Source organism: Venturia canescens, chromosome 6 (genome assembly GCF_019457755.1).
Source record: "Venturia canescens isolate UGA chromosome 6, ASM1945775v1, whole genome shotgun sequence".
Taxonomy (NCBI): Eukaryota; Metazoa; Arthropoda; class Insecta; order Hymenoptera; family Ichneumonidae; genus Venturia; species Venturia canescens.
Window position 1 is genome coordinate 5,540,616 of NC_057426.1, and position 27,975 is coordinate 5,568,590.

General features: G+C 39.3%; 1 protein-coding gene across 4 annotated transcripts; it reads left to right on the forward strand.

Annotated features, from left to right (window-relative positions):
- The first annotated feature begins 812 nt into the window (after positions 1–812).
- Positions 813–27,949, forward strand: CAH1 (carbonic anhydrase 1). Of its 4 annotated transcripts, none has more exons than XM_043421270.1 (9): positions 813–980; positions 1,143–1,382; positions 15,785–15,985; positions 17,653–17,774; positions 21,179–21,274; positions 23,848–23,962; positions 24,578–24,673; positions 25,676–25,854; positions 26,011–27,949. In XM_043421270.1, the coding sequence occupies exons 2-9, from the start codon at positions 1,340–1,342 to the stop codon at positions 26,077–26,079; spliced, it is 921 nt and encodes a 306-aa protein (XP_043277205.1). In that variant the 5' UTR covers positions 813–980; positions 1,143–1,339; the 3' UTR covers positions 26,080–27,949. The 4 variants fall into 4 exon arrangements, with proteins under 4 accessions (XP_043277205.1, XP_043277204.1, XP_043277207.1 ...); XM_043421271.1 differs by having other exon boundaries at positions 824–877; XM_043421269.1 differs by having other exon boundaries at positions 813–1,382.
- Positions 27,950–27,975: the final 26 nt, after the last annotated feature.

Consider the following 27,975-nt stretch of genomic DNA (forward strand, 5'->3'; position numbering starts at 1 on the left):
CAGCTACTCGGTCATTGCTTATAGATATTAAAAACGGCAGAAAAACAGGAATGTCGCCAATACAGAATCATCGTCGAGCTCAAGAATCGGAAAGAACTGAAGGTTCTACGATTAATTAAAACGAAAATATTTTTTACACGCTCTCCTTAATCATCGATCGATTTACGAATCCAGAATTATGTCAATTGCAACAAATTTGATTAAAAAAAATACGATAGTCACGAGAGCTTTTTAATCATTTCAATAAATAAAAATCGTTCGTTCATGACGTCGAATCCAAGTTTCGAGTTGGTGGCTGTGAATATTTTCTTCAAAATTGTTTCCTTGTCGTTCAAACTTGAAATAAACGACAAAGAAGAATGCACCGAGCCTCAGAATGACCGATAACGATTTATGGGAGTAAAAGTGATGGAATTTTTTTGTTTCGTTCGAAATAAGGAAAAATACTGATTACAATAATAAATAATAAAATTTGAAGAAAATGTTGAAAATCACTGAAAATATTGACATTTTCGAAATGAGCGATGATTCGTATTTTTTTTTTTCTGTTTATCTTCGGGTCCCCAATCCGTTCACATTTACGTGCGCCGATCCTAATTCTCGCCTGAGTATTGCCATGGGATCGAGGGGCTCGTACTTGTGGGAAGGGAAACATTCATGTTGGTGGCAGCAACTACCACGTGCGTACGCGCGAGTAATCATCTGTAGTGGAGTGGGGCTCGGCGTGTAAATATTTACTGGCGCATGCGCAGAAGCGCGTATTTAGGGTCACGTGACGACGCGACTTATAAACCATGACAGGGACCGGCCGGTCTTTACATTCGTTGAAACTGTGCTAGAAACCGTGCAGCGTTGTTCTCGCTCCTGCTGGTTCAACGTACGAAAGATAATTTAAGGAATTTGTGTGTTTGCAAATCCGACGGGATTCGACGGCTGGAAAATTTCTGTTGCCTTCGGACGCCACGAAATTTGAATCAACGGTGAATTTTTTTGTCTTATTTTTGACGCGACTCGAGCTTCGGTCGAAAACTTGTACGTTCTTTTGTTCGGGCGAGTGTCAGACGATCGAATTCCGCTCGGAGTGTTGTTCACCGTTGCGTGCGACGCTCACTAGCTTCTTTTTTCTCCCGTTTATTTCCAAGTTTTTGGGCACATCCGGAGAGCCGCCAAATCGCGTACGCGGTGTGTACGGAAGACGAGCGACACTGCAGCCGCAAAAATCTCGAATTAAGCGGGTTTCGTTCGAACGAGAGTTCGAACAAGTGGGCAAAACGAGCGGGAGCGGCCTTTACTCGGATCTCAACTTTTCCGACCTCAATTTCCGGTAAAACCCCCCGAGATGGCCGATATGTGGAACGAATGGGACTATTCCAGCTCGAACGGTATGTTTTATAATGGAAAATGAGAATGTCAACGAAAAGTGACGGCTCAGATTACAATTCAAACGAACATTTTTGTTTTGACGTAGCGTCGATATTTTTTAGTGACTCTTTCGAGGTAAACGAGTTCAATGAACGATTATACCAACGCACGAATTTTCCAAATATTTATTTTAATTTCGATCGCGGTAGATAAAAAAAAATGAAATATGATAAGGCTCAATAACACGATGCCGAAGTGTCCAACACGTTGGAGTCCGACGAAATTATCGAAAATAACATTTGTAATTGAACAATTTTTTATTTCACGAATCATTGACGTAAACTGAAAAACAACGAATTGCAAATTAGGCAGGTAACAGAATTGGAGAATTACTAGAATTGTTGGAGAGTTTTTTCAGACGATTTCGTTGGACTCGAACGTTTTAAACTTCAATGCCATTCAATAACTATACTGCTATTAATTATGTTGCGTTATCTTTACCAACTGCGACAATATTTCTCAAGCCCTCGACAAATAGGCAGTATCATTTCAAAATACATTTACAAGCTTGAGGAAAATGTGATAAAAAATATTTTCCCCTCGGATTAAAGCGCTGTCAGATCGACTTTTTGTAGCGATGGAATATTTCAGATTTTCATATACCGAGAGGCCGAAAGAATGCAGAGATTAGAAAACTGTTGCATACGCTTCCGGCACTGGATGCTTATAAATAGAACAATTAAATTAATAACAGATCAGCAGCTTATCTCAAATGTATTCAAAAGAAGTCAAGAAATGAATTCTCCGGAGTTTATATGAATAGAACGAAAAACTAAAATAAACGCTTGTCGTGCTTCAGACTTGTTTAGCATTGGAAATTCACACTCGAATCAAATAAAAATGTATTCGTGACGGAAAACACTGACGTTCGGGAGAATTGAATCGTGTCGAAGGCATCGGTGCCAGGCGATAAATTTCCTTTCATCATTCGTACAATTCTCAAACTTGTCATTCTCTTGAATCACTTTTCCAAATGTGTATTGAGCTGTAAATTCCTCGGTTAAAATTTTTGAACCTTTATTTTATTTTTGATAGTTCACCTTTTTTAAATTGCGGACCAACATTTTTTCATATTTTTCCTACAGTTGCAGCAAAAATATTGAAAAATTTACCAAGTTATTGGCTTCGTTTTTATGATAATAAACATTCTTTATGACCCCATTGAAATATGACGATGAGCATCGGGGTCACTGTGATAACGAATGTTTGAAATACGAAAAACATTCGATCGGTTCACTTTGAGTCTTCGCTCGGACAAGGTCGAACTCGAGGAAAACTTTTTTCAATTTTTAGTTGATTTTTTTTTTTTTTTTTTTTTTTTTTCATAACGCGAACCATTTGGAAAAAAGTAGATTTTCCTCAGCTGTCACAGCCATCGCAGGAGCAGCTTGCTCCGTCCGTCTCCTCATTTTTTTTTTTCTTATTTCAAAGTGCTCAATTCTTTTTACTCCATTAATGAGATGAAGGTTTTGAAAGATACGTAATATATTCGAGAAAATCCAACTGTAAAATTGCACCAATTTTAATAGCGATTTTAAGCCGATTTATGACGATTTTTTAAATAAAATTTGAGATGAATATTGAATATTATAATTTGTTTTTAATCCAAACTAACGATATGACAAATCTACCAATAAATTATACATCGCCAATGCAAGCTTTAACAATTTCCGTAATCTCACCAACTTTTCGTAACATTTCCATAGGGATTGATAAAAAATCACGAAATCGTGAAACGCGTGGAAAGTGTCATCGAAGGAATTCTTCGGGCTTGAACATTCAGCCTTTTTCATGGCTCGACAATTGACTAGAAGCTTCGCTGCCAAATTTGGTCGTTCACGGGACCTACGAAATTGGTTCCGAATATGAAATAAATTTTACTAACACAAACAACGTGGGTGAGCATCGCTGGATGCCCACCGCGTCCCTGCCATTATACACGCCACAACAATTGCTGAACATTTTTTCGTAACAGACCGAAACAAACTATTAAAATTTTTTTTTTTTAACTGATCGTTGTACAGTTATTTTGGGACACTTGACCCCAACAAGAAAAAGGATTCCTCAAAATAGTTTTTACTCAATCTCGATGGTCCAAAGTTTGAAAATCAATAAATTTCGGGACACCAAAACTTCGATTTGAAGTATTCAGTCAGAGAATTCAGTCAAAAATGTGATCGTTGGATTGCATTTTCTCAAGCACTCCTCCATCGATTATAATCCCTGTTTCTACCACATTTTCGTAGTCACCAAGAATGATTGATATTTCGTCGTTTGCGTGCGTGCCATAAACGACACGTTTATTAGGGTGTACGCGGGGATGATTCCTCGATCGCTTCGAACGCATTAGTTTCCGAGCTATGAGTATAGAGCTTCAACTTTCACCAAAAATGTACTCATCTATTAATACAACGTGGATCCGTAAATATTCTCGAGTCAATGTAAACTTGTGTAGTTATATTTACACAGAAATATGGGTGCAAACGTTTCGAGCGAGATAAGTAAAGTGGACACGATTTGTCAGACCAACATAAATGAGTTTTGACCTGACAAATACTTCCCTTTTTTCGTATCAAGCCTGCCCCATCGCTCGGCTCAATATACCAGTAAAGGTCGAGAGTACAATCAACCGTTTGATCTCTCGAAAAAGTCTCCTTTACCTGGTCGTCATAATTCATCGAGGATTTTCAAAATTTTCATCAGTTATGGGTGTTTTACTCTCCCGATTCTGAGGCACTGAACTTTCCATCGGCGCGCAACTTTTCATCGGGGCTTCTCGCTCTGTTTTATCGGCGAGATTCTTTAAAATAGGGTGGAACTCAATTTGGCTAATTTCGGAGCTTAAATTAGCACGGGAATGTCAAAGAGAGTAATTACGTTGTGGCAAAAAGCAATTATCATTGGTGCATTGCACCCTCGCGATGATGGATCAAGTTCCAAATGCGAGTCTCTCTATCTTACGAATCCTTAGTAAAGTCGTCACGAAAGTTAAATGTTGAAACAATTTCTAGTTCACGAAGAGCAAGAAGAAGAGAATAAGGGCGATGTAATTTTGGTCACGTTGACCTGAAACGAGGCGGTTTCTGTGTGGCTGAAAACGGTCACGTTATTAAAGCGCTACGAAACGAAGAGAGAGAGAGAGAGAGAGAGAGAGAGAGAAAGTATTTGAAAGCTGGAATTTCTTGAGACTTCGGGGTCGTTGTTTCGCGAAAATAGAGGGCGCGATGTCCGTGCCAAGCGAGAGCTTTCCGTGCATGCTGGGTAACATCCCCGGAAGGAAGTCCGGAGCAAAGAGAGAGCGCAGAGTCGGTAAGTCATAAGAAAACCTGGCTCGTTAGGCTTCGTCGAGGTATATATTCGCTCAACGGTTAATCCCTCATTTGTGGAGGTTCTATAAGAAAGAGGGAAAAGAGGGAGAGAAAATAAATACTCAGCGATGAGGCCACGAGTGATTTCTATATGGCGGGGCATTTTAACGCTTTGCGTCGTAAATGAAAATCAATAATTTTCCCGGTTGTCGGAGGGGGCTCGTGCGGCCGATGCACCTGGTCGCTCATTATACGACGCGGTCTCAGGAGGAACATACAACGAGAGGCTCGCGGACCTAGTTATGCTTGTCGTTTTCCCTTTGTGTGTATACGAATATGACTTCGAGTTCGTTCGTATTAAGATACACAGACGTACGCGTTCTCGCGCGCATGTACTCAGCTTTCGATTCCGTGCATTCAACGTTATTAACATGAGCGCCAACCTCGCGATATCGTCCCGCGCGTGTCCCCCGACGACCGAGTATACACGCTCTTTAAATATCGTGCCGCAATATGTGGAACGATTTGTCATCCCCGCGCGAGCTCTGTGATTCGGTTTTGATCCGCGAGCGTCTTTCAATCTTAATGATCTAAATTGATCCTCTGCATCAATCTCGAATCGTTCGCGCGGTGAGAAACGTCATGGGAGGCTCCAGCATGCACGATCCGTTCCATTCGGTTGATATAACATTTTTTCTAACCACTTCATCGTGAGGCGTGTTTTTTAAGGAAGCTCGCGTTAATCTAATGGAAATCGAAAACTCCAACTTTGAGAGTTGAAGTTTGGAAATATACTAGAAATGTACAACGTGCATCTATTCTCGGAATTATTATAGGATCTACTGCCTAGTTGTCGGGAAAACAACTTACGAAAATCATATTTTTTCAAGGGTCATGCACGCAGGCTCTTATGGCAGGGAACACTCCCTGTGCGACGATTTGGATTTAATGAAATAGAATCCTCCCAAATTGAAAGAGCCAGAAACGAGAATTAAAAAATAGCATGATTTCAGAGATCAATGATGTCTTGAGAAAGCCCTGTTATCGGTGAACGTCACTCGGGAATGGAAAAATAAAAACACTTAATTGAGATTAGCGAGTAATAACGACACAAACGGTGGAAGGTTCGACAACAGCATGAGCCAGCTGGTTTAAAACGAAGAGATGCATACGCAGATAAATAGAAAATGGCTGTTATCACATTTTGCTTTACGATTTTATTACCAAAGTATTTTAACCGTTATCATAATAATAAAAATTCATGAGTCTCGACAAAAGTTCAATTGCTTTTTTGAATCACAATGGATGATCTTCCTTAATTCTATTTTCTCGAACGCTTATTAAAATGTGTCGACGATCGCGAGGTCGTTCCACTTTCGCAATGAGAGGTCAATCAATGAGGATTTTTCACGGCGAATAATTCACCAAAAATGTAGGTCCTGCCTGTTGTTTATTTGGCCGGAGGAGTTCAAGATTTTCGTACCGATAATGCGAGTAGAAAAAACTTTGTCGCGCGATCGCTGCATGGGATATGCATCGCTCGCGGCGACGACGTACGAGAATGCGGCCAACGTCCTCGGCGGTGTTATGCGACGAGTATCGTAACGGTTCTCGTCATTCGCTCGTGGATTAACAACCGTAATCCATGAACTTCCGGTATAAACGCGGAGCAGGAGGGGGAGGAAGTTTTTGAGCGAAAAAGAGCGTGATCAATTGTTTCGCTCGCAATGTTAAAAACTGGGGTATTAAGTTGTTTTGAACTATTCGACAATAAGCACGCTCCTTTCATGACGGAGAATATGAAAGCTCATTTGCAAAGAACTCCAACGACTTTTTATCCCTTAAATTATCCATATTTATGCACGTCAACAGACGCGGACGCGAACTCGATAACGTGCCGCGTTAACCGGCAGTTAAGAAAAGCAACGAGATCGATCGGTCTGCTCCTCCCGATTCATCTTCCGATAAGAAAAAGAGGCGCAGACATCCTCGCACGAAACACACATTGTGTGTCTGCATACCGGACTCTTCGGTCTCAAATTAGTCGCAGGAAGAGTCGCGTGACGCATATCCATATGTATAGCGATTGATTTCAAACAAAAACGCTATCGAAAACTCGAGCCACCACACACGTAGCTCCATTGATCCAACTTACGCCGCTTTATTTGCCAGCAATCGATATATGCCACGCTACTTGCACCAACTCCGGAAGCCACTGCCATACTCGCCCCCACCCCCCCCCCCCTCCCTCCGTCCACTTTCACACGAATCGATCGTACCGACAAAAGGCCCTCTCGCTAAATCGCTGCATACTTTTGACGTGTATTATTAATCTTTGAACGGGTAACTTATCCCCCGGACGAAATATACTGCACGCAACTCCAACTCCTTTGATAACTAATTCACGAAAAGTGAATTCGTTTTTGGTATAACGCATTGGTATAGGCGAGTTACGATTTTGCATGAACGAGCTTCGTTTACAGGCCAATTTATCCACTCATCGCTTCAATGTAGTTCGGCGGTTGTACGACTAGTCAAGTAAGCAACTAATGTTAATCAAATTCAAGTATAAATTATTAATAAAATTAATAAACACTTACATTGAGAATATTTTTATTGCAAGAATGTAATAAAATGCTATAAAAATATCGTAAAAGAGGCAAATTTATACTTCAACTTGACTAGTTGATGATTGAGTACGACACTTTAAATACACAGGATCTAGAGAACATTTTTATTGTGTGAAAGAACGTTTATATCGGTGTAATCGCACCGAGAAAACAAAGTGTCAATTCGTTAGAAAAAGCGAAGCTACTGGACGAATCAAAGCACGCGTGAGTCAGTCTCAAAAATAAATTTGGTGAAATTCGTCGCGCCAAAAACTAGTTTTTTCATGTTTTCTTTCTTAAAAATCCCGCAAGGTAATGTGTTCTTTTTTTAGAGAAACGGAATCTGTGATTCACGATAGAAACTTTTTCGAAGCTCGAACACCGTACAACTTTTTCACAATTAATATTATTGTGAGTTCTCCCATAAGGTACCGTGTTAAAAACTCAAAATTGTAAATGAAATTATTGAAAATTTTGGCCTCTGGGGGGCCCGGGAACTGCGCTTATCGTTATCAGTGTACCTTAAACTGCTATCATTTACCGCAAAAGCAATTGGACCTTCCATAATAAGCGCGATCAAGCTTACGAATTCAAAGAATATTTCATCATTTTTCGTTTAAGGAACACCAAAAAAGATGATTTTGCATTCAAAGTCCTGCAGTTTGAACGTAAAACTTTGTTTTTCGTAAGCGAAAGTTGCATCTATCAATGGTGAGATTCCGATCCGTTGACCCGTCGAGTGACTCGCTGTTCGTCTCATTTGAAAGTGAAATTGTAAATCAGCTCAAAAACGGTTCGGTTTGAGGTACGAAAGTTGACACGCGCTCGCGACTGAGTACGCTGACAAGGCACAGGCGCTCGAGCCGCGCGTAAGAAGAAACGCAGAGAAGCAGAAAAAAGCAAACGCATCCAAAATATTTTGTCCAAGTTTAGAACGAATGAAAAAATGGTCGATTTAGCACGAGTAAAGACGAAACAACATCGACAAACGCGCAGCAGCGATTTGGAACAATGTCTTTATCAAGAAACGCGCTCTCCATACGATTATTTCAAACGGATTTCCGCGTCTCGCATATCGTACCAGTATTTTATGGATCGTTGATGACGATAGTACGTACAAACATAGAAACAGCTCGCATTAACGATTGCTCATCGCGCGACGACTGGTTACAAAATCGCATAGTTTCAATGTGCCTTCCGTTGACATTGAACCAATCGCTTTGATATTCGCTCTCCAACTCCGCGTCCACTATTTGCGATGCACTTTTCTCGCATATGGACGTGGATCAAGGAGACGCTCCAAGAGTTTTCCTGATCTCGATGCGGCCAAGAAAACGCTCGAGATACACGGGCAATTTATCGTGCTTGCGGGACTACGAGCCGATATATGCATCTTCATTCGCACTGTGTTTCAATAGTTTAAGTAACACACCGATGCCACGTGCTCGTTAAACACTCTCGTATCAAACTGCGATACACCGCCGCCAGGAAGTTTGGTTGTATTCCCATTTTCTTATGTCAATTCATCAAAAAACGTTGGCAATTGAAAAGTTTCGAACAATTTGATCGAGTTCTGAACAGTCGAAGGCTCTTGGTGCAAAAAAACATTTGGATTTGTTGGAAAATTATTGTTTCCATGAAACTAATGACTTTATTGACTACTTTTTATACCTTCCAATGAATTTTTCATTGATCGAATTCAATGGAAAAATTAAAATTTATAATTATAAGAATGTTCGGTGGTCCGGGAATAAAAAGAAAGAAACAAGATTCCTGCTCATCCCTCTATTTTAGAATCTAAAATCACTTGTACGGGATTACGCGAAATGAGGTCAAACATTGATCAACTGTGGAACCCGCGATCTTTCCACGTCGGATTTCAACTTCTCGGTTGGACAAACTTTTGTCGCATTTTTAGAAGCAATTTAATCAAATCTTCTCAGTTTTTCTATTTTTTTATTCTCAACGCTCCGGTAGAAAAAGATTCGAAGCGCGGAGTGCAATCCTATCGATCAAAAATTCATTAAGAATGACTATTTCGAAAAAATCGACTGTAAGTTTCGTCAGTTAAAAAAAGAGCGCTGTTCGACTCCCCGCGAAAATGAGAAAACAACATCGCGAGAGATGAATCACAGCGAAGGAGGATGAATGCAGAGGGAGCTAGACCACCGAGGATTCCACGCTGAAGCGTAAATAGAAAAAACGCGGTACACGGGAGAAAAATTGACCGCGGTGTGAAAGAACCTGAAGAGGCGAGTGCGCGCGTCCAAGCCCCGAGGCTAACAACAGTATAGAATTCAAGTTTTCTAAACCGGTTGTCATTTTTTAGCGAAAGTGGTCAAACCACTTTGAAATGGAGTTCAGAAACATAACGTTTTACGTGATGAATTCGTTATTTTTTTTCGATAATCTCATTCTTCGATACACAAAAAATTGGAAAAATGTAAAAACTTGTGAGCGACGATATCGAGGCGTGCGACCGGGGACTAAATCTTCGAAATTTCTTCCCAAAAATCGAAAATTTTACAATTTTATTGAAAACATTGCACCGAACCGTTCGGCAGCTTTCAATTTACGCTTGTTTTCTCCACAAACATTTCCCCATAAGAATTCCCAAGAATATTTTCTCAGATGAAAATTCCAAGATATCTGTCGACCGGATTAAGCATAAGAGCGAAGAACGTGGAGAAATTCGATCAATGAAACGTGCGGCTCAGGATAAAAAATGTACGTGACGAAAGCCTCGTTGTAGCACATTCATTTGTGCTCCGTTGGCATCTTTCATTTTTCACAAACACGGCGTTAAATTGTTGAGAACAAAAAACACGAAGTTTACGTCGTACCGCGCTGTTTTTCGTATGCCACAAAGCAATTAAGCGCGCTGCCGTTCTCATTCGTTATATTCGGGCAATTAAGGCCCTCGTAGCATCATTGCGCAAAGGCATGGATCGCGCGACGCGGGGGATCGTCGCACGAGCATGTGGATCCGAGCAGCGGAGTTTTATTGTTCGCACGCGTGTTTGTACTTGCATTTACGTAAATACAATCGCACACACGCTCGTCCAGGCCTTTCATTCGTCGCTGAGACAGACGCGTCACTGCCGATCAAAAGGCCGCAACCGATCGAGCGTCGCCCTCGAATCTCTCTCGACTTACGCCGTTCTTTGAAAAAAAGTCAAAAATTTATTCACAAGTGCACACCAGGCTCGAATTCTCGCGCGCTATAATTCGCCGGATGATCGAACAGATGCGCGCGGACACGCGAGAAATGACGTTGTGACGATCGCTACCAGACGATACCGGAGAATACTGGCTCGATTGCACGCATAACGGTGTGTCTCTGTAAAATTACACTCGTTATCGTTTGGCAATATTGAAGCGACAAAAGTATTCGACAATGAGAAAAGTGACAAAAGCCAAATGAGGCATTCCAATGCTCCGGAGTCGCGCGCTCTTATTTTTTCTTCTCTTTTAACGCCACGTCACGATTCCGGATCGGGATATCGTTGGCGTTTTCATTCGTGTGTAATTATGAGGAATCGATTGTGGTCGCGCACCGGTCGCGTTGGAGAACGCAAATTGTTGGTGTGCTCGCGAGCACAATTTTTATTCGTCTAGAGAAATAGAATCTGGTGATTAATTTGATGGAATCAACCGTAAATGCGACTCGAGTTTTGAGATTTTCGCTCAGATCTTCGCATCGTTTGTAATCTGCATAAAATGTCAGTGGACGAGAATAAAACATGGTAAATGCGTTAGGAAGGCCTGAATGGGAGGACGACAAATGGTTCTAAATTGATCCGAGGGTGTCGAGAATAACGACCCAAGTCGTTGTGCGTGTCGCACAATTGTCGTGTACTTTGAGATCACTCACCTCGTCTCTCGACTCGTCATGTGTAATAATTTCGCTTCATAATATTTACGACGAAGGCTTTGAATAACGCTGCGATGCGGTGAAATTATGCGCATTGATATAAAGCGAATCCGCTGATTGTGTAGCTCGATTAAGTCACCAGGATCTTGTTACATGGGAATTGTATTCTTGCATATTTATTTTGCTACCTGATTCGCAGCGTCGCGAGGTTTTTGCAAGGTTAATTCACGGCAGCTCGATTACTGCGATGATTCTATTTATTCTTCGAGCGATAAACCAACGATTGATTTGTGATTTTTTAACTCAATAAACCGACGATAATCATTCGATTATACCGATAAATAATTCAACGATTTTTCTTCTTTTCATGCGACGAATCTTTGCTATCGATTACTACTTCGTCAGCCAATGGATTACTGAGATCGCTCTGGTGTTTCGTCTGATCGGTAATGAGCGTTGAAATCGACATTGTAAAAAATTTAAGAAAATCGTTATTCAGTCACCGTTTCGAAGCGTCGTTTCGATTTGAAATTTGCATTAGTTTATTCTTCTGCGTTTCTCTTTCCCGTATGACCAAAAGCCCGAAACGTTTTTCTCTTTCAATTCGCATCATCTCATGAATAATCATGACAATTCAATGACCACCATTTCCGGCTAGAACTCTTCGGGTGGTAACAGAAGCTCGATCTTGCTATGCTGCACATCGGAATGAAACCAGTTGAAAAGCGCTCCGCAACCTCGCACACGGTACGACCTCGAAAACCGAAGCTTAACTCGGACGATCGCAACTCCGTCTCACTCTCCCGTAAAGACTTGGAAATCCTTTAAGGCCTTATAACTTGTGATGAGCGGAAAAATGGAAAATTTTTTTTTTTAGATATTCTTCGAGTACAATGTTTGAAAAATATTCTCACCGAGCTTCATAAAGATCGGAGCATTAGATTCGTAGCTGTGGGTACTTCAACCGACTGCCCGGTGCGCTAGGTCGCCTAATACTTGAATCTTTAAACGCGATTATCTCAGAATCGTTTTTTTGAAAAATACCTTTGCGGTGAGCACGATTACTAAAAAACTACTAATCCGATCCATACGAAATTTATACCACTTATTTACTATAAAAATAGCTAGGGCCTGGACGAAGGATTTCGTATTTTGTTGAAAAAAAAAAAATTGTACCAAAAAAACCGAAAATTTAGCACTTCGAAAAATGAATTTTTTGTTAAAACTGTCGCCATTTTCTTTTTAATTAAAATTTTCACAAATCCTTCATCCAGGCCCAAGCTATATTATTATAATAAATAAGTGGTATAAATTTGGTATGGATTGGATTAATAGTTTTTTAGTTATCACGTCTACTGCAACTGATGCTTAAAAAGTGGTGCCAATGGACTTTTGGAAATTTTTTGATCAAAATAATTTTACAAGTACATGAATATATGTACTAATGAATGTCGTTCACAATTTTTCAATAAACATTTATTTTCTTGTTGAAAAGAAATCTTTTTAATCACGTTTTTTCGTAGCCATCGTCAATTTTTATGTGAATGATTTTTCAGTTTTCATGAGTTTACCATTTTCGAAAATGAATTTAAAAAAAAATCGACTTTTCCAAGATTTTCCAATCGCGAAGTGCCAGAATTTCCATGAAATTCTTTTTTTTGACTGGTAAATTTCGCTACGAAACTCAGTGTAACGTATAGACTCGTCTTCACATTACATAATGATTGTATGAATGTTGAATTCCGCTGAGCTAGCGTAGAAATAACATCAATCAAGAATTTTCTCTTTGAATGAAAATAATATATACTTTATCTATCTCCAAGTCTATACACACACAAACATTTATGTCCGCGTATGCGGAAGTTAAGAATTTATCGATTTTCCTGACAACAAGTGTCGAAGCTTTGGCCTTTACACTATCGATTCTTCCAATCGTGTGTATTTCTTCGATATTTTCATAGCGTCCCATTGATCGATTCATCACAACATTTTTTCTCGCGGAGCGCTTAAAATAATTGCGAGAAAATTTTTAAAAACTGGAAAAACACTTCGAAGATTAATAATAAAAAAAAAAATTATCTCCAAAAGCTGTGCTCGAAGCCTCTAAAAACTGCTGTTTATCGATCAAATTAGCCACGGGGCAAGGTCCACAAATGTTTAGTCTAAGAACAAAGTCTATCCGAAAGGAAAAGTGAATCACCATGAAAAAATGTAACCCACGGACGTTGGAGTTTGACATCAAGTAAAATTTATTATGTGCACCTTTCCTCAAGTGCGATTCGACTCGTACACTTCCAATAGACAAGAAGCAACGATAATAACTCAGTTGGAGTGTCTATAAATAAGTTTTACTTGAAGCTCTTCACATGCAACAAGGGCAAACAATTGTCGGCAAGTCTGTCGGTTTTACATCAGCGCCAAAGCATTTATTGTGCGAATTAAAATCTCGGAAGACAATAGAAAATACGTTATTAGAAAATAAAATCGATCGAGCTCGTTTCGCTTGTGTTGGACGGAACCTGTTGGATCCGGAAAAAATTTTCCGGTTTAACGGCTTTATTTGACTAAAGATGAAAAAAATCTCGACGATTGTATCAACCGAACGGTAATCGTTAAAATTTGAAAATGATTTTTTTGTATTTCAACACAAAAATTTCAGCATCAGGACGAAATTCGTTGCGATCAATGAATTTTTGTTTTCAGTCTTTTAAACTATTTTTAAAAATTGAATCGAGCTTTTGCTTTTTTGAAATCAGGCACTCCGTGCCTCCTTCGATAACTAGCAGCTTCGATTGAGACGGTAATCGTTAGAGTGCAGAAAAAATGTCAACTTCCGTTGCTATCGTATTTAGCTCCCTCTCGTCTCGTCTATTTGGCAAAGAAATGAGAAAAATATCTGTGAGAGAGCTCAGAGTGACATCACGCGTTGTTCGAGCAATATTTCTCCACTGGATCAAAAATTATTAACCGTTGAAGCGATGACTCTCCTCTCCAGCGTTGCGACCTTCGTTACTCAGTGTTTTAAAGGCGCGTTATGAACGAAATGTAAATAAGTTCGAAGCAGCCACATCGAGTAGGTGGCACGAGATGAAACGCCCGAAATCATGAGGCACATTTTATCGCGTTATCTTAGTCACGAGCCTTCCGACAGAGTCACGAGACGAGTGTGTTCGCGCAGATGAGCCCACACAGGAATGAACGCGCACTCGGGACAGAGATGGAGATCAAATTTGACGTGCATTAATAGAGTTAATAAGTAAAAGTAATGCTCCGCCTCGAGTGCGCGTGACGATGATCTCGAGCTTTGAGGCACGGAAGACCTTGCCGCTCGAGATCTGAGGCCATGAATCTTTCTTCCGCACGATAAAAACCGCATGCAGACTCCCTCACTCGAGGGGGACATCAAAGAGAAAGAGAAATCGAGAAAACTCTTGTTAAGGTGGAACGGTAAGATATATGAAAAAGAGAGGAATTTTTGTGCAAATTGGTAGAGACGTTCGGAAGTGTGTAAACTATTTGCTCTCGAAATTTTAACGGGTTCGACCATAGCGTTTCTGAGAAAATTCAATTACTTTTTTACATTAAATCTTATGGAAAAACGTAAAAAAACATTGAAAAAGTACTGGTAAAAAAGCCACTTTTTGATGAAACGAACGCTAGATATGAACCAACTGTCAAGATAACTATCGCGAAATTTGCAATGATTTCACCGTACCGTTTATCTGCAACGTGCAAAAGAAAATGAATGAACGAAATTTGTCTTTGAAATATAAAACAACAAGCTTTTTTCGCGAAATTTAGCAACATTATGGTTGAAACAGTTATTTTTTCATTTTAAATTACATAATTATCATTTTTTTAATGTAAATTGAAAAGCAGAAACTGAATTCACGTGTAGTTGGTAAGACGAGAAGCTTTTCATGTTAAAGCACAGGAGTACCTCGCAAAAGAGGTACCTTAATGCTCGACCTTGTCACAGGTGCCCGCGCGGTCTCGAAATGCATTCAACTTTTTTATCATCGCGGTAAACACACGCCGAGTGCGAACTTGTCATTCGATATCACGATGACCAAAAGTCGTCGACTTTTGTAGAGATGCCGCTGTAGTATTTGGATTCAAAGATTTTTTATGAAAACGAATATCAACTCTTGTAGGATTTTTCTTGAATTTTTCATCAAAGAATCTCGGGGATTGATCGATCAGTTTTATCGACCGCGGTGAATCTCGGTCGATTAATAATCTCTCAGTGAATGGACGAGTGTGCTGTAAGAATGAAAAGCCAGATTCGCCGAACCGGCTACCGAATAATCTTGAGATCGTATATGTGAAAAAATGTACGTATGGAAGCTCGAAGTTGGTTGGAGCTGTACAGACGATATAAATCTCGCGATGACTCACAGACGCCGTGATTCACGATCTCGCAAGATTTCGACCTTGATTCGCACGTGCATTTTTTTCGTTAGCGAAACAAAGCGGGGGTTTGAGGAACTACGTAAATCGTGGAGTCACGAGAATCGCTGAGACACTAATGACGATTCGTTTTTTCCTGTGTTTTTTTCGCTAAATGACAGGTCCCAGCACGTGGGTGGAGAGATTCCCAATGGCGGCGGGTTCGCGGCAGAGCCCGGTGAACATCGAGACCGACCGTGCAGAATCCGATCACGAGGCACTAAGTAGCAAACCCCTGCGCTGGAAATATCCGGCTACTGCGTCCCGGAAGCTCGTTAATCCGGGATACTGCTGGCGAGTTGATTGCGACGGAGATGGAACACGTGAGTCTCTATATTTCGACGTTTCATTTTTTCCTCATCTCGCTTATTTTATTCGCCGAAATCATCAATAAGGCATTACGAAGTTCCTGGGGGCACGAGCGACGCTAAATTCTTCTCTTCCACGCGCAAACGGTCCATTAATTGAATGCATTTTTAAATCCATTCTATGAGGCTTTTGCGTCGTAGCTTTTTCACGTAGGGAGAAACAACAATTCAATTAGTTTTGTCCATAAGATACAGAACAAGAATTCGATTAATTCATATCCAATGAATTCATTCGGCAATCAAGCAATCAGCCAATTAACCGACCGCTATTCATGGATTCACTGGCTCATCGCGTAATTCGATTTCCCTGCTTCCATGCACAACAAGATGATTTAATTTTCGAGCTTCATGAAACATTTGCACAACAGCAGCGATAACTAAATTCATTCAATATTTTAACTTTTCAGTACCCCATTTTCGTGGCAGTTACTTTCCTCATTTTTTTTATTACTTCTGCCTCTTATCTCAACGGTTAATGTAATAACTCCAATTTGAGTATTTGATCATACACGTCACAGTGTATTTGTCAATTTTATGAGATCGGCTCAGACGTTTTTTCTTCCTTAATTATCTTCCCGTTCTTCGCAACACGCTTCAGTAAAATCATTTTTTTTCTCTCAACGTGTCTAATCATTTGTCTACATTTTGTCAAATGATTCTCGATCGCGCATTAGATCAAGGCAAAAACGAATGAGCGCGCGTTGAAAAAACTGAATTCCGTGCATTTTTTACTTACGAATAGAATGAGAGATTTCGATTCATGCGACACGAAGAAGAACGGACTGGAAATAAAACTGAATCGCGATTGAAAATAATCCAACGAAATGACTGAAAAATTCGAATCTGACAAGATTTTCCGAATCGCCGTGTAAAGCGTCGAAAAATTCAATTTTGTATCATTTTTGACAAATGATCGTGCTCGAAATGAAAAAAAAAAATTCATCCCACAACCATTTGTTTACAGCGTTCATAAATAATTATTATTGAATCTACGATCGTTGGTATCAGCGTGAAAAGTTGGAATGCAGAGAGAAGAGAATGAAAATTTACAAATGCCTTTTGATGACTGTCGGAACGATCGCTGGCTTGTTTACGATCGAGAGCACGTGGCCATACGTTTCGTTTTATTGCACGGTCGTATACGTTTGCCAAACTACGTTGCAAACGAGGAGGGAACATTCGCCATTCTGAGCAGGCAGAAGTTAGAACGTGGAGTTTGATGAATCCTAAGGTGACTCGTAACACACACATACATGCACATTGATGTACAAAACTTTACGTACGCGAATGCAAGTGCGCTGTTAGGGCAAAAGAGTTGGGGTCAAGAACGATACATGACGATTATGATCAACCACATGATGGTTAATCGAGCGTATCCTGTAAGAGAGGGCGATATAGCACGGCGAATTTTCGTTCGTAAAAGCCTTGGCAGCATGACGAAAAAAGGTTTTTTTTTTCTTCAACCGATTCTCGACAACAATTGAAACTACCATTTATTCGAATCGCGAATTTTATGGTTGTAACTGTGCGAGCAAGTTTCGCTCGCAAGTCAAAAGCGTGAGAAATCGGGAGTCAAAATTCATTTGATTCGTCATTCATCGAGTATGTTCCTATTTTTTTAGTGTTGAGCGGTGGCCCATTGATGGATGATATTTACAAACTGGAGCAATACCATTGCCACTGGGGATGCAGCGATTCGCGAGGTTCGGAGCACACCGTGGACGGACAAGCGTTTGCAGGCGAGGTTCGTCCTTTGAATTTTATTGAAACGATAAAGACTGAATATTCGTAATCGAATATCGAAAATTCAAATGAAAAATATATATCATTTTCATGGTTGAAATTCTCTGAGGAATTGCTGGGGGAATAAATAGTGCAAAATTGGTTTGCCCTCAAATGAATTCGTTCCAATTTATCGTTCGAAAATTCTGTTAGCGAATTCGCCTCTAACGAGGGCAGTAATCAACAGGTATGATCCATAAAAAGCAGCCACGACTGCGGGTGCATCGTCTCGAGCAAGCACTAGAGCAGAATTAGACTCTCTTGTGCCAAGAATCATTGTGTCAAGGAGCCACTAAGTGGCCAGCTGTCCGATGTACTATTCTCCAGCTCAATCTCTGCCCCTATTAGCGTGAAAGTAGCGGGCATTGTTTTTTATTTACGACTCGTGCAAGTCACGAGAGAACTCAACATTTAACGCAACTTTCGTTTTCCCTTCGTATTTGGCATGTTGAACATCCGATGGGCTGCGATTCCGGTTTCAAAATACGGAGTACAATCCTGCTCGTGATTTTTTGCCTTCAAATTGACGAAATGTTGTGATTTTTGGGAGTATCAGAGAGCTTGGAAGGAGGAAACGAATCTACCAAAAAATTATTTCAAATCGATGTGTTTAAACGAAAAATTTTCGATCGAAGTTTCCATGAAAAATGGAACGAAGAAGCTTGGCGAGCGTCGATTTTGATGCTTTTCTTTCGTCACTCATTGACCGATCATTGAAAAAGTTCACGTATTCGATGCGTGATCGTATTTTGCTTGGGGAATACGAATTTTCTCGCGGCTCTCGGGACGAGGTTTAATCAAGCGTTAGATTTCTTGTTCTCGTTACGCAAATTGGCGAGTGGTTCGCAAGTGCAATTATACCTTTGAGTGGTGTATTTACTTGGTTTGGGAGGAGCAGCACGACTCAGCGGAGCATTACGCCGCGGGAATTCAATTGCCCGTGGAAAATCGTCGGTGCGATTATTTTGGAGTTGAAAAAGTAAAGGTCCATAATACCGGAAAATCTGTAATGTGCAAATGTGAATAAATTCCTCCGCATTTAAAAGTCATTTCGTCGTTATACAAACAACGCGAAACTCGCCAAGCCATATTTTATTTATCATTTTTCCTCCGAGCTGCGATCCCATTTTCACAAGTTTGCAGCGCGCGACAGAGCGCGCACTCGCAGCGAAAGATTTATCGAGAAAATATTCCGACACACAGAGAGCCCGACCCGGTTTAGATCTGGAACCATATTTTATTCAACGAGTCACGTTCCTCGTATCTCCACTCCGCCTTGTCCCTCTTCCTATATGCATTTATGTACACACCCATGCATATATAGTTGCGTCAATATTTTCTTTTATTTTGCACACTTATAACAACGAGATCAAATTCCCGATCGAAACTTTGCTGCTCTTTCTCTCTCGCTTTATTTACAAACTGCGAGGCACAAGCGGGCTCATTTCTGCTCGGATTTCGCGTCGTCATTATCCGAGCTTCTCACTTTTCGTTATTCTCGAAATTTCAATCGTCGTTATTGAATGATTATTGCATCGGGGGCGCTCGTATCAAGACGCCGAGGTTTTTAGTTCCATCACGATTTCGGTGCTCAGTTATTCGACACGAAATTTATAAAGTTGGGTCATCGCTGAGACTTTAGAATTTCGTATCATTCTTCGTGGGGCCTAAAAGTTGGTGATACGGATTCAAACTCAGATCATCGATAAGATTCGAAAAAGCCTGTCAATTCACTTGGTACATTGAATTCGTTTTATGATCCAATCAGGATTTTGTAGTTTTGACCATTTTTTTTCCATTCTCGATCGCAGTGATCAAAATCATTTGAGGGATTAAATCATTAGATTTTGCATCGGCGCAAAAGCTCCGATCCATCGCGTTCATTTGAGGGTTTATTTTGGCAGATGCCATCAACGCTGCGTCTTATTTCGAGTTATGTTTCGCGGGTATCGAAAATCATAAGCGTATCAACGCTTCAAACCGAGTTGAATTGGCCACGTGCTAAAGCGAAGACAAAAACCGGAAAGCGATAAAAATCCGGTTATGGGTTCCGAGCATAATTATAAATAAATCAGGGGATAAAAGAATCTCGGAATTGTTTTCAATGCGAAAACGTTCGAGGGTTCGAAGGCATTTGAATTCCAAGTTTAATCGAAGAAATTTCCAGTCATTTATCATTCCACATTGTAAATTAAATTCTCCTGTCAGTTTCCAAGAGATTTCGAAGCTGTTGGAAGAAAACATTGGAATAGCTTAAGAGCGAAGACCGAGAGTAGAAACAAAGTTGTTTTACGTTTCAACCAAAACTGCACAATCGTTATTTTTGGTACTCAGGAATGAATTTGTTGCTATTCTTACGACGATTTGCGAGCATCGCTGTTCCAGATAATCTTCTAGCGCTACGATCGCATGGACTGAATGTGACGAAGCGTGGCCCCAAGTTTTTTAAATCGTGACTGGCTCTGGCCAACAATTAAGAAGCCTATTAAACGAGTCAATTGCCAATCCCCATCTTTATATAGACGCATGCATTTCTATATGCTCGTAGATGAAAAAAAAAAAGAACAGTCACCGAAGCATTGTTCTCTGTGTGTAACAGAGCACATTTAATTCCCTTTGCTGCGTTAATTATAATTGGCAATTCGTTCGAGGATCTCGATCGACGAAGCAAAGTATTTAATTTTCGTGTCTCCCCTATTTCGAGCATCGCTTTTTTTTCTTCGCGACAAGTATCGCTACGTCAGTGAGAGATCACGTAATCGTTTCATCGCGATCGCCAGGATCCACTGTTCCCCTAACGATCAATTATCGATACACGGTTCGTTGTATATTGTCATAAGCGTCTCGGTATACCCTCTACGTACGCTTTTCTGTGGCGCGACTGACGTTTCATGAACTCGCTGATGCAACTCGCTGCAGCCTCATAAAAAACCGTTCGTCTCGTTTCGTCGTCTCATATACTTTTTCTCGCGTTCATTTTTCCTGAAGACAGACTAATTTTCTCGTTTTTACAATAATGCACTTAAAAAATCGATCGATCGCTATCATAGAATTGGAGATGAAAATGCGCATTTTCCAGACTTTTTTCCAATAATTTTGCAGTTTCTGGTGGTTTGTTTTTAGGATGAAATGTGATAAAATAAGAAATTGAAAAAAATTGAAATTTTTCAGTGAAATTATAAACGGAAAGAACTCTTGAAATCCGAGCAAACTGAACGATTGTTGATCGAAACGAATTTTTTTTCCATTTTTCTCAATCCTTAAAAATAAATAATCATTGTCTTTAAACGTGATTCGATCTAATGATGCATCGAATTTGCCCAATACTTTCTTGTGCATAAAAAAACATTGAACTTTTCATTTCAGTTACACCTCGTGCACTGGAATACGAGCAAGTACAGGACCTTCGCCGAGGCAGCCAAAGCGCCGGACGGTTTGGCCGTTCTCGGAGTTTTCCTCAAGGTCAGTATCACCGCGGATTCAGAAGCTCATATTCTACCTCGTTTGAACGAGTGAGATTTATAACAACGAGTGAGAGACCGCAGCGACGCAATTCGCCTTAATTCGCGGTCACGATCTGTGGTGGGCGCGGCCAAAGGGGCGTATTCGTGAGTTCGATAAGTTGGAGGATTTGTAGACCGGACCATGAAACTCGAATTAGAAAAATTCAGGATATTAGGATCGATAATAAAGTGAAAATTAAATTGCCACATTTGAAGATTGAAAAATGTTGCTGTTCGTCCATTTGAAAAAACCGAAAAAATCATCAAAAAAGAATAAATAATTGTCAGATCGAGAAAAAATTTACAGAATTATTTACAGTTGCAAAATCTTTCATTGAAAAGAAAAAAAGTTATGAATAAATATTCGAAACATCCATCAATTTTATTACATTTTATTCAACAAATAAAACTAAAAATATTCCAAAATAGTGTCATTTTTAATTCAATCTTCAAATGGAGTTACGCGTCGATCCTATTTTTTTATGAAAAAAAAAAATTATTTGTCGCTTTTTATCACGGATCGATGGAGTTTGCTTTCAGCTGATTGGATCTCTCTGCACTAGACAATGAAAATAACATATACACACATATTCGCATGAAGCCCCCTCGATGTATGACGTATCAGTAATTTCGTCGCTCGCGACATGTCGGGACACTCCCTGTCATATAGCCCCGGCCTTTCCGGCTGGTTATGGCGATCCGTAAATATACAATAACATTGCACTTGTATGGTTGCGAGAAGCACCTACGCGTAAGTCCACAATTAGCTCAAAGCTTTTACGTAAGTCGTAAGCTCCAAACGAAATTCGCAAGCATAGCAAACCACACACGTGCACGCACACACACACATATTTTCATAGATACAAATCCATTATCCAAAGGAGTTACCATTGTTATACAAACATGCTCGAATGTCATGGTGAATAATTCAAAAACGATCATACCAGGAATAATCATTGGAGGGGTTTCGATTGTACGATGTAAAAATAAAATGACTGCGCATGCACTTCGTTTCACACGTTTCATGCCAGCTGCGATATTTCGAAGAACAATTTATTTGTTTCCTCTGAATTTGAAGAAAAAGAAAATCGATCACATCTCAATGGATATCGTTTCTAGACGTAATTATTTGTCTTTTTTAAATTGTCCTGTTTATTCTTTTTTGTTAAATAAAAAAAGGTGTTTATTACGACATCATTTTCTATCAACTGCAGGGAAATAAGAAGAAAAAGAAATGCTGAACGATAAACGTTGTCGATTGCTCAAAAGCTTGGATGAGATTGTGATGAAAAAAAAAAAATATATTGTGTAACAAGTTCATAAAGAAAAATGTCCAACTGCGTTCGAAATTGCGGCGAGTTATGGTTTCGAGGAGCAACGACGTTGCGAATATTGTCCATTGTTAGGTAACCGACAAAATACGATTCCGAAGATTCGCACTTGAACGGACATCGGATTAGATAATCGCGGTACCATTCGTTCAGGTTTTAGCATAAATTTATAACGTAACTCGTTCATGATGAATTAGGAAGAAGCAAATTTATACGGTGCGCGAATATTCGTAATCGCGTCGAACGACATTCACGAGGCGGCGGCGGTACGAAGACGAGAAAAAAAAAAAAACAAAAGAAACGACGATCGCGGTGTTGCGAGTTTCCGTGTGCCACGTACGATTGATTTATTGTGTGCGATTTAACCGAATTCGATTTGAACGATCCACACGTCGCCACTTTTTGCGGCCAACAGTACTTAGCTCATTATTTTTTCTACGTCGCGCTTTGTTTCATAAGCTACTTTTCGTTGTTTCGCTCCTCAAGAATTTTTATCTCTCCAACAATATATCGAAAATGATTAACAGCTTGAGGTTCGAGACGACAATAAATTTTCCCTTTTCTCTCCCGAGCAGTGTTGCCGCATTGTTCAGCAAATTACGAAAAAAATCTTTTTCATCGCGCTGGCAAATAATAAACTTTTGATCTTTCGATGAATTTTAACAAAACTCGGTTTTTTAAGGGAATCCAATGAATGGCAAAATGAAAATGAATAAAGAAAAAACAGTGGGAATGTCACCGATCAAAAACAAGCTTACCGATGTTGCACTCCTTGCTGTGAATAATGGAATGAAGCACGAGGTTTTCTCGTGATTTTCGAAGCTTCTGGTGTCTTGATAATCGATCCGATATCTGCGCTCGACGGTCACGATATATTAAATTATTAATTAATGGAGCGTCCCATCAGTGCGAGGACAAGAAAATCGTGAAGAAAAACGCGGCAGCGCTAAATTCGATCCGGCGCTCCCTCGTTTCTGAATATTTCAACAAATCCTTTCTCTGTGAGGGTAACAAAAAAGAAGAAAACATATCCGTGAAAAAATAACCGCCACGACGCACGGTTCGTGGTTTAACCTAACGTCCCAACTGACCGTTGCTCCTCGTATGACCAAATGCCAATAAAAAAGCAAAGCGACCAAGAGATAAAGAGAAACGAGAAATCATCGAATTCGTAATGAGCTCGTCGTTGTTTTGTCATCAGGTGGGAAAAACACACGAGGAAATGGACAAAATTGCTCGTATGTTGCCATACGTCTCGCACAAGGATGAAATTGTCGAGGTCATGGAACCCATTGATCCCAGCAAATTACTTCCTGGTAAGTGTTTCTTCGATATTCAAATTTTTCCATCCTCCTTAAGGTTTCGGTTCAAGAGAATCGTGAATTATTTGGGTATTTTCGTGGTTCCCATGCCACGAAATTGAACAACGAACATCATTTTTAAACCTCAATTTTTAAAAACTCCTAGCGACAGCCAGAAGTCTTGAAGATTTCTTTGCATTTTTGCTCATCCATCAAAATTCTTACTTTCAGCAAAAAATTTCATTCCGAATAAAAAAATTTGAAAAGTTGTTCAGCAAATTTCGAGTAATTTCTCGCACGATTTTCTTGAACGAAGAGGCTCCTCGGACATGACTAACATTTAAATAAATTTTCGTATTAGAAAGATCAAGCGATTAATGCTCAGTTTGTGATTAAACTTTGGAAGTAAATGAGCTATAATAACAGTAAAAATGAATAAACTATCCTCAAAGTGCTTGCTTGCTAAATCGCATTAATAAATAATGAAACATTGATAAAAAAGGTGCGTTGCGGTCCCGTTTAATGGAGCTTCCTTGCCATATGGTGTTTTTTTTTCTTTTTCTTTCTATTTTTATTCTTTTTCCCTCGCGATTATGTGATATGTACAAAACGAAAAACTACTATGGCTAGTACGAGGCGGACGTGTAGGGGCGCACAAATGCATTAATCCGTGCATGCGCTGGGCCGACCGAATCATACGACAAGAGAACAAGTGTGGTTTCCAAGGTTTGTCAATATTACGAGTCGAACGTTGATGTTCAATTAATAGCACCAATGGAAAAAAATGCACTCGCACTCACGTCCATCACGCAAATTAATTCACTCTTTCAATTATCAACTAAAGGCTGCACTCCAATTACGCTTTTAAGCTGATTAGTCCATTCGTTTATGATTACGAATGGTCAATTACGCTTTTTTTTTTACAATTTATTGAATTATTATAATTGAGCTTCACCTGCGTACCTTTAAATGCTACTAATTCATTGACTGATCCATTTAAATGGCACCCTGCAAGTCGATTTATTTATTCTCGTTTTGATAATCGACGAGCAGGCTGCAACACTATTTAAGCTCTTTTATCCTCGATTTGCAAACGACCTTTCGAAAAGTGCTTCTGCTTTGTGATTCTCGGAATTCCGTCGAGGCAAATGGGCTGTCCTTTTCATCGTAAATAGTATGAATATTTATGCATGCAATTGTTGGTTATTAATATCTGTGAGGGTTTCGCAATCTTGTTGATCGTAAATTATGTTCAATGACACTTTTGCTACGTGAATTGTCACATCGATAAAGACTCCGGGTATAAACGAAAGTCGTCCAGAATTCAATCTTCTCGGTTCACAAGCATTCTTTTGCTCCAAAGTGATTATTTATTTTGACAATAATGCGATCGGAATATTTCTGGGACTCGATCGATGAGAAATTTGGTGAAAAATTATTTTTCACAATGATTTTCGTAAAGATCGCGATGTTTTTGGAATGCATTTTTTCGAAAAATTGACGATTTCAGTAAACTTTTGAAAAATTGCTCCAATCAATTGATTTTTCGTGTAACTTTTCTTCGCGTCTGTACAGAATTTATGTTGTTAATTGCCAACACGCGATTGCATGAACTGCACTAAATCGAAATATCGTCATGGCCAATTTTCAATTTCTAATCCGTCGCCTTTTTTATTTATTTTCTTGCCGCCAACGCTGCCCGGTGCGAACGAATAAATAAAAAACCAGACGACAATGGTTACTGGACTTATCTTGGCTCGCTGACGACTCCGCCATGCAACGAGAGTGTGACATGGGTCTTGTTCAAAAAGTACATCGAAGTCTCCCATCATCAGCTCAACATATTTCGTAACTTGAGAAAGTTTCCGCGTGGCGACGAGTGCCCGTGCCATGACAACCACGGAGCGGTAAGTTTTTTCCTCATTTTCTCACTTTTTACCAAAACGAAAATCATGGTTAACGAGAAAATATCAAATTTTTGATAATTATAAAAAAAAAGAAAAAAAAATTTGTTTAAATCAGCGATGAATACTCGGCTCCGTACATGTAAATATTTTTTGAAGGTGATCAACAACTTCCGTCCGCCTTTGCCATTGGGAAATCGCGTTCTCCGCGAGTACGGAAGTCTGTGAAAAAAATGTTACAAGGCTGTCCGAAGACTTCGACGTGACGTTCACGTGGAAGCCGCGAGAAGAACGATGCAAGCGAAACAACAATAATTCTGCGACTCACGTGCCCACAATTTTCCAACATAACGGCTATTTCGGGGGAGTTTTCTAAACCCGGAAGAGAGAAAGGAGAGAGAAAAAAAAATATCGAATGACAACGAATAGCGATATGAGCAGGCAAATAATATTTTTTACAGAATCTCCGAGTTTTCTGTCTTTTTTTTTTCAAGAGACTTGAAATATTCGTTCAACTGATTTTCTGGTGGAATGGACATTTTTAATTGACCAATTAAAATAGCCTCCATTTTTCTCCGAAACAAAAAATTCTTTAGGCGTAAAAAACATTTATTTTATTCCTCAAACATTTTCACACTTATCCTTCCACGTGCTCTTGATGAAGAAAAGTTTCAAGTATAATAACGTTGCGTGTACTATCCGAGTGCGTGTGTGCGCGCGTGTGTGTGCGTATTGTTAGTCAGTGTCAAATTTCAATGTACGAGATTGCGCGCACTGTAAAGAGCAATTATACAAATCCTTAAGGGATTAATCCACTCACGTTATGCCTTCGAACCGTGCCTAATGTGCTTTTGACTCAAAACATGGTTAACAGTTACTAAAAAAAAAAAATCAAAGTCATCAAAAAATAAAAACTTTGTGCTGCATGTCGATGTAGTTTTACGTCCACACAATTACGTCGAGGTTAAATAGAAATTTCAAAAAAACCAACACCTCCCGAATCCTCGAGTCATACCTATCAATAAAATAACATTTTTCGCATAAAAATATTATTACAGAGAGAATTGACAGGAGAACGAAACACCCGAAAAATAAAAACACACCATCCGTTCAAAAAATCGTTGACAAAATAATGTTGCGATCTAACATTTATCGCAGGCTTAACGAAAAAAAAATTTTGACGTTTATACTACTGAGAGAAATACAAATGAATACACTTATATGTAACAAGTGGAATACTCCTGCGAGCGAATGTTTGCTAGTTCATATTATAAATATAAATAAATAAAACATAAATATTACAACATTCGTAAAAGTTGGGTCAGTGATGCTTGTGATCTAATTGCTCTTATATGCGGGTCTATTATGACAATTTTCATGAACGAGCAATTTCATGCTTCATATTATTTTTATTATAAATTTTATCATTATTACTATTATTGTTGGTTGAATTCTTGTGAGAGAGAAAATTCATATATTCACGCACTCGAGTGCAATCCGGCTATTTATTTGAAAGAGGATTTTTTAACTACGAAGTTTGTGAAAGCGAAGATAAAAATAAAAGAACAAAATTTGTAACACCGAGTCATGATCACAGGATTTTTTAACGAGTCTACGAGTTTCACTGTTTCAAGACGTTACTTTTGTAAACGGGGCGCGTATTTATAGTCGTTGTGAACGAACTCGTCCGTACTAATCTTAAAAAACGATTTCCACCGTAAGTTTATATATAAATATTTTTATTTATATATGTACGCGAGCGCTGGTTAGTGACAGAAATTCTTAATGAAAATCATTATTCTTTTCTTTCGATCAAATAATGAACAAACTTCGTTTATAAAAATATTTGTTAATGTATCAGCAAGACGTAAATTTGTGCTTGGCGTGCTTCGATGTTAATGAAAAAATGTTATTTGAAGGAAAACACGTGGGAGATAAATAAAAGAAAATTAGAATTATTATTATTTTTTTTCGTAGATGCCAGAATAGAAGACTGTGAATGAAACTTATTTCGAAATATACTCACTGTGATAGTGAATACAAAACAGAACAAAAATTATTAAAATTCAAACGATATTAAAAGCAACGTTTGCAAATATGTGCTTTTGGTCATTCCTTCATTTT

Bases quoted from the DNA above. Each gene is read 5' to 3' on its own strand.
- CAH1 (XM_043421269.1), top strand. From the start codon at position 1,340: ATGGCCGATATGTGGAACGAATGGGACTATTCCAGCTCGAACG. The intron at 1,383-15,784 runs GTATGTTTTATA...GCTAAATGACAG, and splicing joins GGACTATTCCAGCTCGAACG to GTCCCAGCACGTGGGTGGAG. The intron at 24,674-25,675 runs GTTTGTCAATAT...ATAAAAAACCAG, and splicing joins GAACAAGTGTGGTTTCCAAG to ACGACAATGGTTACTGGACT.